At 34.8% G+C, this 20,938-nt stretch overlaps 1 protein-coding gene across 3 annotated transcripts in view; it reads left to right on the top strand.

Moving 5' to 3' along the window:
• The window catches only part of NETO1 (neuropilin and tolloid like 1), a gene marked incomplete at both ends in the record, with an annotated part of 86,815 nt that overhangs the window by 51,899 nt on the left and 13,978 nt on the right, over window positions 1-20,938 (top strand). For all 3 annotated transcript variants that reach the window (XM_081253365.1, XM_081253364.1, XM_081253366.1), the window contains one exon: window positions 8,109-8,337. In XM_081253365.1, coding sequence (XP_081109491.1) covers window positions 8,109-8,337 — 229 coding nt within the window. The remainder of the gene's footprint in view (window positions 1-8,108; window positions 8,338-20,938) is intronic.

Genomic DNA, 20,938 nt, shown 5'->3' with positions numbered 1-20,938 from the left:
GGGAAGTCCCTAATTACCTTGATTTTTAAGTGTTGTTGATAAATTTTAAAAGTGGGAAACATTAGGTGTATTAAACTAAATATATTGTGGGCCAGATTCAGACTCAGATCACTGTTTTGGAAACACTTGTTTAGAACAACCCTATGCATTCTATTATGGATGTATCTTAAGAAATATTGGGATGAGTAATTTTGTGCCAGTAACTGTCACAGGTTTAGAGTGTCTATTATTTGCTTATTCTCCCTTTATTGTCATCCTTCATTTATAGAATATAGTTACAACCAAGCTTTACTGATTTATTAGATGTGGAGTTGCCCATTTATTGAGGTTGAAACAGTTTGTTATTTAATTAATTGACTTAGTGGTGCTATAAACTCTCGAGCACTATGCTGAGGAAATGAAAAATTATGCTGTCCTCATGTTTCCAGTTTAATCCTTAGACAACTATGTATCAAAATAATCCATGGAATATGACAAGATCATTAAGGTATTTGTAAGGTGTAGTAGAGTGAGGGAAAAGACCACATAGAGCTGGTGAGGAAAATCAAAGGTGGAATCAAATTGCATTGCAGGGCATCCTCTGAATCTTAATGAGAAATGGTGCTGTCAGGTAGACAAGGTGGGAAAGACACTCCATGTAGAGTGAATAACATCTGTAAGGTCATAGGATCATAAGAGAGCATGCTTTTTCCGGAATTAAAGTAACTGCATGTGGTCAAATGAAAGCAGAACTATGGAGGTGAGTGGTTAAGCCGAAGGGCTCTGTCCATCCCCCTAAAGAGCCCAGATTTATCCTGAGTGCATTAGTGATACATGGAAGAGTGTGAAACAGGAAAGGGATGTGATCAGATCTGCATTTTTGAATAACAGATTTTCCCTGTCTAGAAAATACAGAGGTGTTAACACCTCAAGCTAGATACGAAAGAATTTGGTGGCTGGATATTTAGGATGAGGGAAAAATAAAACTCATCTCTGAGGGAGTTGGTATTTCAGGAAATATTTTTGTCCTTCTTCACTTGATTTCCCATGAATATGTCTTTGGGGTTTGCATATAATTTGGAAGTGTGGAACACTTTCCCCAAACTTCTGGTTATGGAGATTCAGACCATGGTCCAAGTTCCAGCTTTGCCACTGCAGGTCTCTTTGCATCTGAACAAGTCTTTATAAAGTTAATTGCATTATGAAGAAAGACACAGTGATTCCTCCTTCAAAAAAAAAATCCAAGGCTACTGGTGACATAAAACCCAACCCACTACAAAGATAATGTGAGAGCTAGATTGCAGTTGCTTATGCTCCCTTACATAATATGTGGGTTCACATGTGCTATTTATTTTCCTTAAACTCTATGAGTGAAAGATTTTTTTTCAACAGGAAGTATTTGAGTCCAACCTCATGGTCATAACTAGCAACTTTGTCACCTCAGTGGCAAAGAGACAGTTTCTATGGAATTGCAAACACACAACCATTTCCTTCCAGCTGGTAAATAGACTATCTTCTGTACAATTGCAGAACAACAATACCCAATATACCTGCCTGTTACAGAATTTGGCATTCTGTGACCCAAAGGGGAAGCCGCCTGCAGAGCTGGACAAAGCCGCCTGCAGAGCTGGCTCTATTGTGACAGACTTTCTCTGTTAAATTAAAGGTTAGAGGATAGGAAGTGGCTTTGAATAACTGTCAAGAAAAGCAAGAACTGGAGATGATGGCCTTTGTGGGCTTTCTATTTATATGGAATTACTAGCAGCCTCGGAGAACAGACTATCAAAGCTCAAGTTAAACCTGAAATGGCTCATGCGAATATTTGAATGATAACTAGTGATGGAAACATATTACACAATGAAAGTGCTTAATAGCTTACTGGGGTTCTATTAAAATTTACATCAAGTGTATCATTGCTTCTCAGCCTTTTCACAAACAGAAAGTACAATATCTGATATTTCCTTTGTTTGAGAATTGTAATACAGATGATTGCCTTTAATTAGAATGTGATTAACCCAAATTTCTTAGAAACTGGAATACCAGAGCCAGAAAGTTGGAACTCCGTTACTGATGTGCTCCTTTAACAGATGAATACGTTGAGTCAGGAGAGAGAAGTTGGTTAACGATGGGATGTCGAAATATGCCTCTGTAAGCAACGCTTTGGTTTTCATACAGATTCTAGAGCAAGGGTAGTAGGAGAGTGTTATGGTGTCTGGTTCTGGATCTGGTCCAGTAAAGAACCACTAGAGAAGAATTTTGGATGAGCCAGTCGTGGTAACAATGTTAATTTCATGAAGGCTGAGACTTATTTCTCTCTAGATACCCAGTACCAAGAAAAATCTGTCATTCTGTTAAAACTCGTGGAAAAAATAAACTGATGTATATATATCTAGAAAAATGGACATGGTGACAATCTTCAAACATTTGAAGAACTGTTAGGAGACAGAAATAAGAGGATAAGGCTTAATCTGCATGTTTTCAAGTACTGCAATTTATTTGTATGCTTGAATCTAGAGAAATATTCAATATAAAGAAGGTTTTTGTTTTTTATTTTAATAATGGAGATGCCCAAAGATCAAATGAGATCCCATGGGAGGAATCCAAGTAAAGTTTGGCAGGGATTTTGTATAATAATTAAAAAGTCAAGTAATTTTTTGGCATAGATAATATTAAACTCCTTTTAAGACCAAAACTTGATGAATCTATGATAAGTAACTGCTTAAATATTTGATTAGTTAGTAAAAGGGCTGAAGCCAGTTCTCCATGTCCTGACTCGAAGTCCAGTGTGATGTCACAAAACCACATTATTTGGGGAAATTGTCAAACTTGTTTAGACAAGAAAATAGATGAATCAAAAGACTTTTCAAAGTGTATACATGAAGATAATTAATTTAATGATTAAGGTCTTGGGAGAATAAAGCTAGCTTTTATTAATTACCCATCATTTAAAACTTCAAATTAATTTTAAAGGTTACTTAATTCAAAATACCTTGATTAAAATTAGGATAAAAAACAGAAAAACTTGACAAATACAATAAATCAATCTTTTATAGTGAAGTTGAGTTTTCAGCCTCATATGACCTTAGCAAAAAAACACAGTCCAGCTCACCAACACTTCTAACCTATTGATAATATATGGGCATTGTTTACAGCTGCTCAATTTGTGGTAATTTGTTATGGGATCAAGGAGAAAATCAATGCAACAGGCGCAGGGTAGCAACAATAATTGATGACAATGATAAGTTTAAGGATTCTAAAGACTGAGTCCGCTCTTATTATCTCCAAAATGAAAATAAAAATTGGGCAAACAGATCGAAAATCTTAACTGACTAGATAACTACCAATGTTATGGTTCAACTTTGTTTTTAAATGAAATCTCAGTTTTGTAGCATCAGATTTTGGAGGGTTACTCAGATGGACCTGAAATATTTTGATACTTGTCTGTGAATGCCAGAAAATCATTTTAATATGGTTGTATCTGGGTTTGTTGTGTGGGGTGTGTGTTTTTTCAATAGTATGATGCTCTGGTTTTTTCCTCCAAATAAAGTGCTACCTTCTAAATTCATGGGATATCCTACCTAAAATTATAAGGCCTGGCAAGTCCAGCCACAAATAAAAAGCAATCACAGAAGTCCTGGGCTACATGCTTTTTAGAATGTAGCTTTATTTATCAAAGTGTAAAGCAATATGGAAACCGTGGTTAGTGTTTCTCAGACTGTGGTGTATTTAATTTGTATTTATCATGGAGAAAACTTTTCTGGCAAATCTTAAATAATTGTGCCAAACAATGTTTGTATTTTGCATATCACTGTGACATGAGAGGAGAGAGCCGGTTGAATGGTTGGTATTACACGTTTGTAAGTATATTAACTTAGTAAATCGTTAGCTAGATTTACTTGCTTTAAGTATACGAAAGGGATTCTGCTGTCTACATTAGTGTGATTTGGAAGACAGATATTACTAGAAATTGTGTATGTGTTCTGAAGCCTCCCACGTCCTATTCAATAAATCATTTTGTCAGCTCAAACTCTTTGTGATTGATTAGAAAGAAGAATGCATCAAAATGATTCACGGAGAGGAGATTGTAATCTGACTATTTTACTGGAGTTATATATGATTCTGTTTATCACTTTCTCTTTTCTTCAGCAGAGACACTGACGAGCTTTCTGTGGTTTTCTACCTTAAGTGGAAACATTGTCATATGGCATTCTTCCCCTTAGTGACATTATGGCACAATGTTTCAGCTGATGAGATATCATTTAAATCCTAATGTAGGGAGGGTTTTTATATGATATATACTATAGCTAGTGTGGGAAAACTTGATCACTTTTCTGGCTAATGGCATTTGGCTTTTGCAGCAAAAGCTCTGTACCCAGTAAAGCTAATACCCACTGGAATATTTTATTTCTTTTTTTAAACTATTAAAAATATTTTTAAATGATTGAATGCTTCAGAAGTGAATATATAAAATGTAGTGACTGTAATCGTTCACTTCCTCTATGAATAGTATTCTGTCTAATAAGAATAGTCTTTAATACAGAAGGTTCTTAGACTTCAGCCATTGCCCTTCACATAAGAATGCAAACTCTTCACCTCCCGTGGAAGTTCGCACTCTCTAGAACTGTCAAATGAGAAAACATGGGCCGAATATGCAAATTGTCTTTCTAACTACAGCAGTATTCTTCTGAAAGATAATCTTATTTTTAAAGAAAATTTAAGACAGCCATTTACTTCAGAGAGACACATTTATTTTCTGTGAATGTTATTCATATCTCAATCGTCAGTATGTTTCTTAGCCCCTTTAGAAAAATAGAAATGGTTTTGCTTTGCTTGCTTATTTGTAGATTTTGTTGGAGTTTGTTTTTATTCAAGACTACAACATTCTTTCTGGAATATCAGTCTTTGAAAATTTTCCAAAAAATTATATAAGGCTGCAAAGTTTGATACTAAGGAGAAAAGTGTCAGGCATATCTGAGTTCAATACCAATCTATTACTAAAGGGCCTGTGTCACTTTGAGAAAGTTACTTAGCTTTTCTAAACCTTGGTGTGTTTTTTCATTTTAAAATAGCTATAACAATAGTGTGTATTACTGTTGAGAGATTTCAGTGAAATAATGTGTTAGCTCAATGTCTTAAGTTATTGCCAGTACACGATGCAAATACTAAGTTAGTATGTTAAGTTGTGTTTCTGAAATAATTGTTCAGACATGTTCGGCCACTGAATCACTCAACCTGAAAATGTCACAGGATCAAATATCTTTCTTTCTTGAATTAGTCAAACGATTACTTTATTTTTCTTTCTGTGGGGGTGGTGTTTGCTTTTTATAGCTTTATAAGAACATTGGGGGGAGAGGTTTTCAGTTACCCTACTCAGTGTTTTCTCCTGTTAGTAACTATGTATGTTTACAATTGTAATTGCATATTCTTTTGAGGTCTAATAAACTATGTTGGAGTCATTGTATAGTATTTGAGAATATAGATATATATTTGATTTTTGTTGCATTTAACAACTTTTTAATTGTCTAAGAATACCTAGATTTTATAGGTATTTACACTTTTTATAATTTTATAGCGTTTTCAATCTGTTTACTTTTATTCAGGATGGGGCTAATGAAGAGCTCTTTAAAACAAAAGTTTGGGATTTTAATACTATTTAAGGCTCTCACATTGATTTACTTACATTAATTTACTTATTTTCCTTGAGCAAGCTATTTTGTCTCCTGTGCTCCAGCTTCCTGGTAAAGGTCATCTAACTACAGACCCAGTTCCTTTTTACAAATCCTTGTGAAAATTTGAAAAACAAACCAGTTAGTAGAAACTTGGAAGGTTTAACATTTTCAGATATGCCTTCCTAAGGTGGACAATTTGGAATTTTCTGGATAATTTTGAGGAGTGTAACATTTGGTTGGGAAGAGTGGATCCAAGATGGGCTACATGAGTAATATTTGAACTTTTCACAGAATAAAACAAAGCAATGACGGAGGAATGAAGAACAGGCAGGCTTCCTTAGGCTGTATGTTTTATAAGATTGCAGTAATGGCAGTTAATTTAAAGTCAGTATCAAAGTATTTGGGAATTTTGGGATAGCTTCCAACTGAGATGTGACAGATTGCATATACATGGAAACCTGCTCACCATGCAAAGCATAATGAAACTACAGTGCTTTCCATTGTTTCTTAGTTTTGTCCATTTCCCCCTATTTTTCTCTTTTTGTTCCTCCTGAGAGCTATATGAGGATTTCCTGCCATGGGACTCACATTTTATTTACACTCAATTCCTTATAAGTCTGCAACATATGCCGTATATGCTTTTATGTCATAGTTTAGAGTTATAAATACCTTGTTTTGAAAATTATTGCATGTCATTTTCTACTGCAAATAATAAAATGTCAATTATTCTATGTAATTATCATGATTTATGGCACTCAAAACAAAGTCTGGTGTATAGGTGCCCAATAAATATGAGACAGATGCTGAAAAAATGAAGTTAATAAAGAAAACAGAATTTCCAATCAGTAGGTCATTACATGTGCATTCATGCAAATTTTATGGAGTGAGCGCTTAACATATGTAACACATGGTGTAACACTAAGAATCAAATAAGTACACCCCCCCCCCAGCTTTTCAGGAACTCACAGTTTAGCAAAAGGTACATATAACCTGTAACTAAAGCTTAAAATATGTTCAAAATACTTTAGCACAAAGGGAGAATCATGCCACTGTGGTTGGGGAGGGGGAGGACTGAACATTCTTTTTTAATATTATTATTATATAAGTTACAAGTGTACAGCATTATAATTTACCACCTGTGTACTCTACAGAGCGGTCACCACCACAGGTCTAGTTACCATCCATTCCCATACAGTTGACCCCTTTCACCTGTTTTGCTCACCCTCAACTCACTTCCCCTCTGGTAACAACTAATCTGTTTTTTCTATCTAAGAGTTTGATTTTTGTTTGTTTGTTTTATAGATTCCACATAGGTGTGAAATCACAGCATTTGTCTTTCTCCACCTGACTTACTTCATGTAGACATAATACCTTCAAGGTCCATCCATGTTGTCACAAGTGGCAGGGTTTTGTTCTTTTTAATGGCTGAGTAGTAGTCCATTATACATAAATATTTATCATTGGTTGAATTAATTGTTTGTGATTTTTAATGCACATTTGTGCAGAGTCAAATAATATCTGTTGCTCTTAAAACAGTATGTCTGAAGCAGTATAATATATTATCATTGGTTGAATTAATTGTTTGTGATTTTTAATGCACATTTGTGCAGAGTCAAATAATATCTGTTGCTCTTAAAACAGTATGTCTGAAGCAGTATAATATTGTGGAAGGATTATGGACTAGAGAGTTTGAAGGAACTTGTGTCTAATTTGCAATTTATACCATCCGTCCGAGTCTGCATTTCCTGAACATGACAATAAAATGTGCCAGCTTATAGAGTCGTTGGGAGTATTTAACAGTAATCTATAAAGTAGGTTATACATACGGTACTTTTTACTCATTAAGTGTTAATTTAATTTTTATTTATGTGGACTTAAAATACCTTGACCCTGTTATGGTGAGAATGATCATAGATTAGCTGTGCTTTTTAAAATATTCTGAACCTCAAAAATGAAGCAGCATAGTTATGTGAAATAATCTAAACAAAGTAAAATCAGAGACTGTCTTTTGAAACCATTTCTGGTTTTGTTTGATATTTGTACAAATTATTTATTTCCATACATCTTTGGAAGTAAATTGAAGCCACGGAACTATAACAAAAATGTATCAGGAATACTTAAAACACATTTGTGCTGATTAAAATAAAACAGTGTGTAAGTATGAAAACTAATAAATGATTCCAGATAAGTTATGAGAAGAAATAAGGATCATCTGTGTAAAAATACTCAGCTATGGGAAATGGTACATTTACCTAAAGAAAGGACAATAACATTTGAAAACAATTTTAAACACGAGTTGATCTGAGTCATACATCTTTACTTTCCACAGGGAAAAAATAATAAGATTGATTGCAATCAAGACTGTCTTGTGAGACAGAAAGAGAAGGGAAGTTCTGGTGCTCAGTGAACTACTTTCCTGTATTCATTCTGGGAAAGTATCCTATCTTTGTTGTTTTACAGATCTACTTACGATTCTTGGACTATGAGATGCAGAATTCAAATGAATGCAAAAGGAATTTTGTGGCGGTGTATGACGGAAGCAGCTCCGTGGAGGATCTGAAAGCCAAGTTCTGCAGCACCGTGGCCAACGACGTCATGCTCCGTACAGGTCTCGGGGTCATCCGCATGTGGGCGGACGAGGGCAGTCGCAACAGCCGGTTTCAGATGCTCTTCACATCCTTTCAAGAACGTAAGAATCTCTGCACTTCACTGTTTATCCTTCAAATGTGTCAGATGATGGAAATCTCATAAACTGTTGGTGGTGTTTTCTTCATGCAGTTTGAGCACAGCAGGCTGAGCCTCAGTAATTGTTCACATCGCTGAGATTCCCCTTCCTTCACTTTGGTCCAGGGACAGGAGCGTTACGTATTACCTTTTGGTTACCTATATCAGCATATGCATCATAGCCTTGCTTAAGACACTTCACACTATTCAATTGGGAAATGATGAAGTTTGTTTGTCTTTTGTTTAGCTCTTACCAAGCTATGGAACTGAGGCAGCAGCTTCCAATGAAGTTTAAGTCTTAAAAACCTGCGTAGAAATATTTGGTAGGTTCTCTTTAGTAAGCTTCTCTTGCCGTCCCATTGATTTCAAATAGGTCTGTGACTACAGAGCTCCTATTAAAGTAGACAAAGAGGGAGAATTCCTTGGGAAGAGAGTAAATAGAAAAAGTTCCAGAAAATAGTTTAAACGGCTCAACGGATGACACCCAGAGTTATGGGCAAAGCACAGAAATTTTAGAAAATCATGTTCTATCAAATAATGAATTATATTAATAGATATATGTTTGAACTGTTCTTTAGAAGCTTTGAATAATTCATGTTTAATAAATTTATACAAATGAAAAATAAACCTAAGAAATTCAGCTTTAAGGAATCAGTACTTTACCATTTGAAACTATACATTTTTTTAAAACAGAAAAGACAAAATATTTTTGAAATGTCAAGGATTTCTCAGTGATAGGCACAGCAGTCACTGTTTTTTCAATTCATAAATGTTAAATGTATTAAACGATTACTTTGTATCATAAATAAATAGTTTGGGCTTTAAGTTGCTCTTTAAGTACCCAGTTGGAGAATTCTAGGGCCCCAGAAGTACTGAATGTCACTCGGTCTTTCTAAATCTTGATACCATCACAGAGTATGTTAAATCTCCCACCCAAGATTATTGCAGATTTCAACAGCATGTTGCTATCTATGTCTTCATTTCAGGAGTTGATCAAAATGTTAGAACGAGTACATCTTTATTTCAGCAAGGTATCTGGCCAAAAAACCCTCATCACTTTCTTGTTTAGAATTTGAAGAAATTCAGGCTATAAGATAGCACATTTGGTGTTTTCACCGATGATTGCTTTACCATATCTGGTCGATTGTGCCTTTGGTGAGGCACAGAGTGTACCTTATTCAATATTTTTGTCTGTCTTGGATAATCACAGATTGAGAACTTTCTAATTTAACACATATGGAAGTTCTAGTTAATATGTTAGTTGATATAATCAAGTTTTTAAAACTATCACAAAAATATACAATTTTTATCAAAGCTATGCCATAAAATGTAGTAAGGATAAATTAAAATATGTATTCTTATGTTTCATATATCAAGTAAAGAAACTCTGACTCCTTCGGCTTCCTAAGGTTTTATTGCATTCAAACTCAACATAAGCCAATAATTTTTTAAATAATTGACAAAAAAATATCTAATGCAGTATTGGCTTATATTAAGGAAAATGCAATAAGCAGCTCAAAGAAGATACTCCTGTAGGAAGCTGCACTGGTCAAAATGCAAATTGCATAGCCTGTTCTCTTCTGGGTGTTATTACTGAGAAGCAGAGTCATCAATTAGAAGAGGCTGACCAGGATGCAGAAGCATCTAGAATCATGGGAAAAGGGCAAAGGAGAAAGAATGTTTATCTTACAGATTTCTTTTTTTCAAAATGTGATAACTACCTTAGACTTAGGTGGGTGATATGGATTAATGTTTGAGAGGTAAGATTAATGTTTGTTAAATTAATTATAAGAAACTATTTGAGTGTAACTTAGGAAGAAGAAATGTCTAGATCATAGGAGCTGCAATATTCCAAAATTGAATGGGTTCCCACAGAGGATATTCCACAGAAGGATATATGAGAAAAGGGTTCTCATCGGGTGTGAATGGTGTAGAGGAAATATCTAGGTTGGATAGGGGAAAAGGAAGACTAGCTAACGTCTAAGGTCCCTTTTATCTCGAAGATTAAGACCTGTGAGACTTTAAAATTCTGCTTATATAAGAAATGGTGAGTTCTATCATTAGAGATATTTTTGAGCTAAAAGACAGAGTTTTCATTCTGTAATTTAATGATATCTGGAAGTCATTCAAGTGGGTGAACTTTCAGTGACTAATCCAGAAGAAACAGGGTATTCTCCCTAAGAAAGCCACTTAGTGTTCCTACACAGTGGAAGGATGATCACTCTCATCTGAGTGAGTATTACGTAGCAGTTTCCATGATTATCTCATAAATTTACAGGAAGCTTTGATTGAAACAAATTTATCCTCTGTGTTATGTTGCCTATGCAGTTTTGTTATGATATTTTGTTTTTTTCTGCCTTGACTAAAACTGTGCAGAATTCTACTATTACATGCCTACGATCAAAGTCAGCATGTGATGGAGTATATGGGTATAGACTAAGTATTTTTGCTTTGAAATCAAGGTATTCCCGATAAGAGATGAAAAGTTTCAAAACAACAGGGAGTAGACTTCAATCAATTCTTTTATTCAGAAACGGGTGATTCTAATCTTTATTCCACATACACACACATATGGAATAAAGGTTAGAGACGTGAATCAATGACCAGCTTTTTCTTACTCAAATAATGAGAAACTACCTTGATATTTTTCTTGGTTCCTATGTCTATTGGATGATATCCCCAGTGCAGTGTTGAAAAGTGCTTAGGGCATAATCAACACTATTCTAATATCTGTCAAAACATCTTATATTAGGACTATAGGATATTTTTAGGCGTTAGATAAGAGCTTAGAAGCCATCTATTTCTATCTCAAACATTTTATGAATTCAAACAGAAAAAGAAAAGACCCAGGGAAGTTAACTGACTTTCCCTGAATACCCTCAACACCATGCTTAATGATTTGAAAACAGCACGGAGGCAAGAATGTAAGACCTGACTAATGGATGCAAGTGGGAATATATTTTCAACTCATTTTATTTTTACATTTGTATCTGAATAAATTACAGTAAAGGGAAAGGATGAGTGTATAAGAGAGAGGCGTAGAAATTCTTACTATGAGTCATCCCACTTTGAGGTTTCACAGGCACCTTAGAAGAATTTTAAAAGTCTGGATTAAATGCCAACATTTGCAACAATGAAAACTGTCCTCTAATATAATGGGAGGAATATAAGATCACTGAATTGAGAAGTATTTACCTTCAAATGTGTCATGAGAAATAACATCTTCCCTAGATAGGTCCTATAAATATCATACTCCTGCCCCTACTGTCTTGCTAACTCTTCACCTCAGCCTTTTCTCAGCTCTGCCTGAGATTGCTGCCCTGATTAATGGTATCACACTGATGTTGGCTGCTGTTAAAAAAATGTTTAGAACAACTTTGAAACCTATCAACTAGAGAACAAACAATCAGTGTTATCACCAAATAGGCACTGTCTTACTTCATTAGATTATAGTCTTTTTAATACTTCAAATGGCATTTTGTACTCAGATTACTCAGAATGCTCAGTCCACTCTTAAATAATTTATACTGTGGAGATGAACACATATATGGGCACCCAAAAAAGACCTCAAATTTTTACGTATTAGTTTTGGATAGTATTCTCTACGAAAGATGACTTATTTAAACTTTAAATATATTCTGAAATGAAGAGGAAAGTGTATTAAGCACTGTGACTAATTTGCTTTCTTGGGTCAAAAATCAACAATTATGAGAGAGGATCAGGTTAGAAACACAGCTGAGGATAAAGAAGAATGAATCCAACTTGAGATAAAGATGGAATAGTTTGAATAATTCTCACATTGATATTGAAATTATGCTATATTTTATTTTAGTGAGTCAGTTTAAGATTGCCTATAAGAATAGAGTTTTACACATTTGCATCACTTTTTATAAAGACGTTGGTCTTGCTCTAAAAAATCATCTAAAATTTTTAAAATTGATTATGGTTAGTGTAATTTCAATGTTGAGCATACTTATACATGAAAATGCATGATCAATTATGATAGAACTGTATATTTAAGTATTGTATATGTATAATGGAGACATTAGTGAAATGTACCTCTTCACACTGAGTCATAAGCCAGATTTTCTGATCCAGCCTTTTCCTGAACACACCGTGAATTTGCAGTAACTAGAATGAATGAATACAATAGTAATATCTCATTGTGACTTCTGAAGTTCTACCTTCAGCTGTTCTTCGGCTCTTAATTTACACCATGATAAAATTTCAATCACTTAATGTTTGATTAATGGGCAGCATATTTCTGTTAAAAACAGACATGCAAGTAAAAAGAGATGAAAAGAAAAGTGTTCATTTTAAAGATGTGGGAATAATGTTTACATTAATTTACTAACATGAGATTATGTATTTTGTTTCATATCAATTTTTTTATGGCAAAAGGCCATAGAATCTAAACCACAGATTTATTTACAGTAAAGAAATATATATGCAGTAATATTTAATTTCAAAGAGAAGTTGAATTGAAGGATTCTGTAGAAGGCGCAGAATCCTACAATATCATTTTGTAATTAAATTACATTCTACGGCAAAAGTTATTTTGCAGATGTAAATAAGGTCTTAGTCCATTGATTTTGAGTTCATCAAAAGGGAGATTGTCTTGGGTGGACCTGACCTCATCAGGTGAGCCCCCCAAAATAAGGTGAAGCATGAGTCAGAAAGACTGCTGGCCTGGAAGAAGAAAGCAAACAGGTATGTTGTGAACTGCCTGCCTGTTACAGGGGTGAAATCTAGGAGCTGAGAACATCCCTAGCCATTGACCAGCAAGTAAATGGGGACCCCAGTTGTATAACTGCAGGGAATTGAATCCTACCAACAACCCGAATAAGCTAGGAAGACAACCCTGAGAATCAGATGAAAACCACAGCCCCAACCGATGCCTTGATTTCACCTTGTAAGAATCTAGCAAAGGATCCAGTACTTGGGCTTCTGGAATTGTGTGATTAAAATTGGGTGTTATTTTAAGATATTAAAATTGGGGTGATTGTTATACAGCAATAGAAAACTATTGCAGATTTTGGTACTGTATGTGAGATGCTGTTATAACAAATACCTAATAGGTGGAGGCAGGTTTGGGATCAAGCAGTGACCATAGGTTGGTTGAATTTTGAGAATAATGATAGAAAAAGCCTAAATTGCCTCAGACAGGTGGTTAAAATATACCTGGACTTGGAGGGCTGCCAGTGGGGCTCAGATAGAAGTGAGGAGTATTTATTAGAAACTGGAGGAAGGGTGATCCTTGTTTTGTAGTGGCAGAAAGTGTAGCGAAATTGTGTCCTGCAGGGATGTCAGAAGGCAGACTTGTAAGTGACAAACATTGGCTCTATAACTAAGTAGATTACTGAGAAAAGTGGTGGAGGTATAGCCTGGTTTCTCTTGCTGCTTATAGTAACATGAGGAAGGGGAGAAATGAATCTAAAGAATTATAAAACTAAAAGGAATTAGGACTGGATGGTTTGTAAAGCCCTAGCTTCTCCAGGTGGCAAAGATGTTAAAAGTTAGAAATGACGCTGAAAATATGGCAGAGAAAAAAGGCTGAATATGACTGTATAACCTTTGCTCAACCATCAGAAATATCAAAAGATCTCAGTGTTTAGTAACTAAAAGGCCCTTCAAAGGAGAGGTTAAATTTGAACCTTATAGATCCTCTAAGTCAAGCTAGAGGGTCTCCAGGAGGGGAAGGACAATGACCCTCAGCCATTACAGTGGTAACCAAGGGAGCAAAAGGATTCTCTCAGATACATTTATGGGTGGGGCATTTATTAAGAGAACAAAGCCCAGTGAATTTCAAGCAAGACCCACAAGGCTCTTGAGAAAATTATTTCAGCAGAAGCACTGTTGGCTTGGACTGAAAGGAAAGGAGAGAACCAAATGAAAACAGTTATCAGAACCCTAAAGCTCTAGTGGCCTGAAGCAGTCTGATACTACCACTCAGCTGCATATACATGTTACTTTTCATGAGAAAAGAAGGATGACTCAGGGAGCAGAACTGAGAGCCTGGAGAGCAAAGTCCACAGCTACAGAGGCATAGTCCTAGAACTGGAAATATAATCAAGAAAAATCCAGCATTTGCCCTGCTGGATTTCAAGACTGTTGTGGACCAGAGACTCCTATTTACTCTTCATTCTCCTTTGAATCAGAATCTCTGTAACTATTTTCTGATGCCTGTCTAAGCATTGTGTTGGGAGTTTGGGGAAGGTGGCTTGTCTCTTTGGTTTCATGGGTCCACATGGAGAGAAACTGTACCTCAGGAACTGAAGTCCAGACTTCTTCAAGGACTGCCCCCAGGAGGCTTGTCTGCACAATATTTAGGTGACTTAGATGGTGAGATTTCAGACTTGGAGCTGGTGAGATTTGGATGAGATTTTGGGCTTTGAGTTGATGCTGTAATAAAACAATACTCTTTGGAGTCTTGGGAAAGTATGAAAGTATGGGTTCATTTCTGGGCTCTCTATTCTGTTTCATTGATCTATGTGTCTGTTTTTGTGCCATACTGTTTCTATTACTGTAGTTTGTAGTATAGTCTGAAGTCAGGGAATGTGATACCCCCAGGTATATTCTTCTTTTCAAGAGTGCTTCAATTATTTGGGGTCTTTTGTGGTTCCATACAAATTTTAGAATCATTTGTTCTAGTTCTGTGAAAACTGCCATGGGTATTTTGACAGGAATTGCATTGAACCTGTATATTGCTTTAGGTAGGATGGACATTTTAACAATACTAATTCTTTCAATCCTTGAGCATGGTGTAGCTTTCCATTTGTGTCATCTTCAATTTCCTTCACCAGTGTCTTCTAGTTTTCCAAGTACAGGTCTTTCACCTCCTTGGTTAAATTCATTCCTAGGTACTTTATTCATTTTGATGTAATTATAAATGGGATTGTTTTCTTAATATCTCTTTTGGATAGTTTGTTATTGATATATAGAAGTGTACCAGATATCCTGGTTGGTCTGACAATACTCAACAAATATTAATGATAATCTTTATGCTCTTTTAAAAGAAATTCTAAAGGTCAGGGATGGAAGAAGTCAGAGACATTATAAGCTGCAGCCAGTACTCCTGCTGGCCTTAAAGGAACACACTGCCACATTACAGAAAGGGCCATGTGACAAGAGAATGATGGTGGCCTTTAGGGGCTAAAAACGTCCCCTAGTTGGCAGCCAGCAACAAAGCAGGAACCTCAGTTCTACAGCCACAAGAGACTGAATTCTTCCAACAGCCTGAATAAGCTTGAAAGAGGCCTCCATGCTCCAGATGAGAACCCAGTACAGCTGCCTCCTTGATTTAGCCTTGTGAGATCATAAAGAGAGACCTTACCCAACCCAGACTTCTGACCTGCATAGCTGGAGATATTAAGTGGGTTTCGTTTTAAGCCCAAAAAGTTTGTAATAATTTGTTACTCAGCAATAGAAAGCTGAAGCATATTTGTTGTAATGATGGGTAATTTTTAATAGAATGGATAACCCAAATGCAATCTATATACGTTACTTAATATATTGATTAAATATATTACTAAATATATTATTATTTAGTAATGCATTACTGTTCCTAAATTTGGTAGTTCAAGACACGTGACAAGATAGAATTGTAGGCAGTATAAGAAAAACAATCACTCCAACATCAGCTTGACCCTAAAAGTTGAGCAACTACTACTGTTTTACCTAGTCATTGATAAGTTTTCGTTTTTATACTTCTTTGAGTTCCTCCATTCATTCTGTCGTTCCTTCAGTAAACAAGGAAGTGCCCAGGCACTGATGGCATGAAGATGAATAAGAGGGTTGCTCCTCTTGAGGTGCAGCTGCACTCATTCAAATTGAATTCAAGTGTGTAACTCACTTCAGAAAACGTTCCCTTGTATCTGGTACTCTGTCCCTCCCGCCACACACTTTCTCATTTACTTCAGTAAATTACCCACTAAAACACTGTATTCTAAGAAGCCAAATTCTCTTCTTGTATAGTTTTTTTTTTTTTAATGTATGTATGTATTTATTTATTTATTTTTGGGTGTGTTGGGTCTTCGTTTCTGTGCGAGGGCTTTCTCTAGTTGCGGTGAGTGGGGGCCACTCTTCATCACGGTGCGTGGGCCTCTCACTGTCACGGCCTCTCGTTGCAGAGCACAGGCTCCAGACGTGCAGGCTCAGTAGTTGTGGCTCACAGGCCTAGTTGCTCCGTGGCATGTGGGGTCTTCCCAGACCAGGGCTCGAACCTGTGTCCCCTGCATTGGCAGGCAGATTCTCAACCACTGCACCACCAGGGAAGCCCCCTGTATATAGTTTTTTTTTTCTCCAGCATTTGTTTATACTAGTAGGATCCTTACTCTTCTGTCACCATAATTGTTTATTATTTCAGTCTTCAGTTTTATTATCTTATCCTTTCTTGTCTGGAACACGGTTTGGCCTTCCATCTGCCTCTTGTATAGCCAATTTGCATTCTGTCCTAGGTAGTGCAAATTCCCCACTTTGTAATGCACCAGTAAAATTACCATATCACTTCAATAAACTAAATTTAATGGCTCCTAGAGGGAAAAATATATATATAGATTTTAATTTGATTATTACTGTAAAAGTGCACAGAGGTCAGTAACACTCTGAGAAAATACACCACAAAAAGGTGGATAATAATCAACTCACAACAATAATATTTAATTTTCCCTCTAGAAAAATCTAGGCAAAACACATGTACAAGTTTGGGGTAAATGCTAAGATCAAAAGATATTATATTCTGTATGTATTTCAGCAAGGAAGGAAAATTGTAAGTGCTAGAGGGAGCAATGTGACCAATTACAACATAGATTTAAATGTAAATTAACATTTTATGAGTATAGATCGCCATGCCTCATCATTATGAATTGGTGTATTTTTAAAAGATTAAGACCACTTTATTAATACAGGAATTATTTACTTATATATGTCTTATAGCAGTGTAAATACCAGATGGCATAGATTTAAATATCAACAATACACAAAATATGATGGGGAAATTGCTATGTGTCAGGTTTGGGCATATCTCAATAAAGTAGACATAAAACACACTATGTTTAAGGGAACATATCACTATATACAAATATACAAAATTCAAGTTGTATTATTATTTAAATTTTTACATTTAATTTAAATTAAATTTAAATAAAAGGGAAAAGCTGAGCTGGAGGACAATTAGCAACATAAAGGATAGGCAGTGGGCAAATATTATTATCCTGTAAAGAGTACAGATTGTATGGTGTGTAATCTATAAAACCACTGAATCACTATGTTGTACACCTATAACTAATATAATATTGTAAGTCAACTATACTTAAAAAAATAATAATAAATAAGCAACAATAAACAAAAAAAAGAATACAGATTATATAAGACAATAAGAAAATGTTATATAGCAATAGAAAGTGGGGCAAATAAAGTAAACAGTTAATTCATAGAGAAGCATAAATGGCCTACTAGTATAGGAAACAAATACCTATTCATATTAGTAAACAAAAAGACATAAATTTCAATAAGAATGAGACATCATTTTCATGTATCAAATTGTTTTAAAAAATTAGCAACGATGAAATACCCAGTTTTGGAGATGGTGTGGTGAAATGAAAATTTATGCATGCTGGCAGGAAAGTAAAATTTTTCTTAATTTAGCACTATATATCAAAATTCTAAAACAGGTAAAAAACAAAAATAGGGTCTTACCTGTTAATCTAAAAAATGAATCTAAGAATAGGTACTAGTGATGAGAATGTTTAGAATCATTTAAAAAAAGGAAATTGCGTAAATGGCTTGGTTAAATGGCTCTTGAAACATGCCTATATTCTTGTAACTGCTACGATGATGTGTTAGATGGATACTGACAACGAACTATATTAAAAAATAAAATTCTAAAAACAAGTGGCAAGCAAAACACATGTACATTACAAATATATTCTTTTAAACATGTGTGATAAATATTTAATATACAGTATCTATTATATATGTAATACATATGTGTAGAAGGCAGTGCAATTAACTGATTATTTTTAGGATGAGGCTTATTATCAGTATTTTATGAGTTTTCTACAACAAAAAGTTGTTGTTTTAGTAAACATTTTAAAAGCAATGCATATAATTTTATACGAGTTTCTGAAGGGATTTATTCAATCTAGGAAAACAAGATATATACATTTTTTCTTTTTAAAATTTAAATATATTTGATTTACAATATTTTGTTAGTTTCAGGTGTACAGCAAAGTGATTCAGTTATATATATACATATTTTTTATCAGATTATTTTCCACTGTAGGTTATTACAAGATATCAAGTTATACATTATTTTCTTTATTGGGAAAATTAAGATTCATTTATGATTTCAGAAAATAATAATTGATCATTGGAGGTTTTGTTGGAGGGGTGATAATTATGCAACAGCTGAGGATACCACATTTCTGTCTCATAACGTACTCTTTTAGACTTAAGAGTCACTACAGCCTACGATAGAATTTCTCCACCATTTACCTTAAAGACACACTTAACTGAGGGCTGATTTACTGCATGGCAAATGCTGATGGTCAAGCCCACATTTCTGCAGGGTCCTTAGAACAGCAGAGGTAGAGTAACATCAGCCCTTTCTCTCACAGCAGGTGATATGAATAAATGTTTGCTCTGATATTTTAAGCTATGTAAATAATTAGAAAATGTTGCTCTTAACACAGTTCCCAGCTAATTGTGACTCACAAATTGTAAGGGTGTCCTGGTTCCAAACTTGCTCTTCAACCTCAGAGATCTCTTTCCTCCCTTTTCCCACTTCTGACCTTTCCTTCCCCATTTTGATATTGTGCAGCCATAGCTACATCTGTGGAACCTAGTGGGGCAGGTCTCTGATTACCCTGAGAAATCAGCTACGAGTTTTCCTATTGCTGCTGTAACAGATTACCACTAACTTAGTGCCTAAATCCACACAAACGTATTATTTGAAATAGGTTTCCCTGGGCTGAAACCATGGTGTCAACAAGGCCACCTTCTAGGGGAGCTCTAGGGAAGAATACATTCCCTCACCTATCCCAGTCTCTGGTTTCCTTCTATTCCTTCTTCAAAGCCAGCAAGGTATCATCTTATCTTTTTGTTATGTTGTTAAATCAAGCTTCTAAATTCCTCTCATGAGGACGCCTTTGATTACACAGGCCCCTCCTGGATAATCCAGGCTAATCTCCCCATTTTGAAATCCTTAACTTTACCACATCTGCAAAATCCCTTTGCCATAAAAAGTGACATTCACAAGTTCTAGGAATTAGGGTGTGGGCAAACTTGGGAGCCATTATTCAACTAAACACAATAGGTTAGATTTTTTTTATTATTATTAAACTGACAAACTCTTGTTTGAAATTATGAAAACATAACTTAGTTGACTTGAAGACCAACGGTTCATAATGCCAAATGGTAATCGTATATCTAAACACATGTTCCCTTCACTCCCTACCGCTGAATAAATATTCTTCTATATAAAGAAATTATTTAAAAATTAAATATCTTTTCACTACAGAAAAATACAAAAAAGGAATGTATCATGAAGATATCAATATGTACTTTTTGGAAAGTATACATGTGTTTGGAGATTTTACGATTAATGTTAATATTTTAGAAAGAAAATCACAAATCTGTCATTTGAAAAAATAATTTTTGTTGTTTAAAAAATAGGAAATAGGATGAGAAAATGTATAAAAGCATGAATTTGGTGCTGGTCAACTAATTTTTCCATTTTCCTACCTGTAACACCTTAACATTAAACGTGAATTCTCCAGAAAATGAGGAATCATTACAGGACAGCTGTAAGTTTTAAATATATGTGTCTAGAACGGAGCAAATAGTCAATAGATGATTCTACTATTCTGTCTGTTAATGGGATAACAGTATACTGAAACTTTTTACGGTCAGTAGTTTCTTACTTTCAAATATAATGAGGCTTTTGAGCAAAGGAAAATGATATAAAATTGTGTAATCTGCCAGAGACTCACCCTTCTCTCTTTCTTTTTAAATGTTTAGATGAGTCCTATTGTACCATTAAAAAAAAAAAAAAAACTGTCAGACATATCTTATTATTTGAAGTTAATTCTCGATGGACATTTATTACTGGATACTAAATTATTTGGTCATTTAACTCAAATCACTGAAGAAAAGTTATACATATAGATATATAGTTTAGTGATATAATTAAAATTTAAAATCAATTTCCTCAACTAATTTTTACACTAAACATATTAAATAATTTTGGCTACCATATTTATATGTTGAATAACTTAGAAAGTTTTGTAGAATTTTCATTGAACTTTTTAGATCAACATTGTCTTTAGTTAAGTGTCTGCCAGGGATCCTGGGACAAGAATAAAGGTAGCAAATTCCTTGTAATTTTTGGTAGGATCCTTGGGGATAATACATATTGATCTCTTTGATTCTGCCTTCACAGCTACATAGTTTATGTCTGTCAATGAAAATAAAAAATGTATGCTTGCTATGGAGAAAGGAAATTATTATTCCAAATCGTTAGTCTTTGAACTAACAGAATCACAAGCCTGAGGCTATGGCGCTCGTTG

This window comes from Mesoplodon bidens (genome assembly GCF_964165515.1).
Source record: "Mesoplodon bidens genome assembly, chromosome: 13".
NCBI lineage: Eukaryota > Metazoa > Chordata > Mammalia > Artiodactyla > Ziphiidae > Mesoplodon > Mesoplodon bidens.
This window is presented reverse-complemented; position numbering and strand designations above follow the sequence as displayed.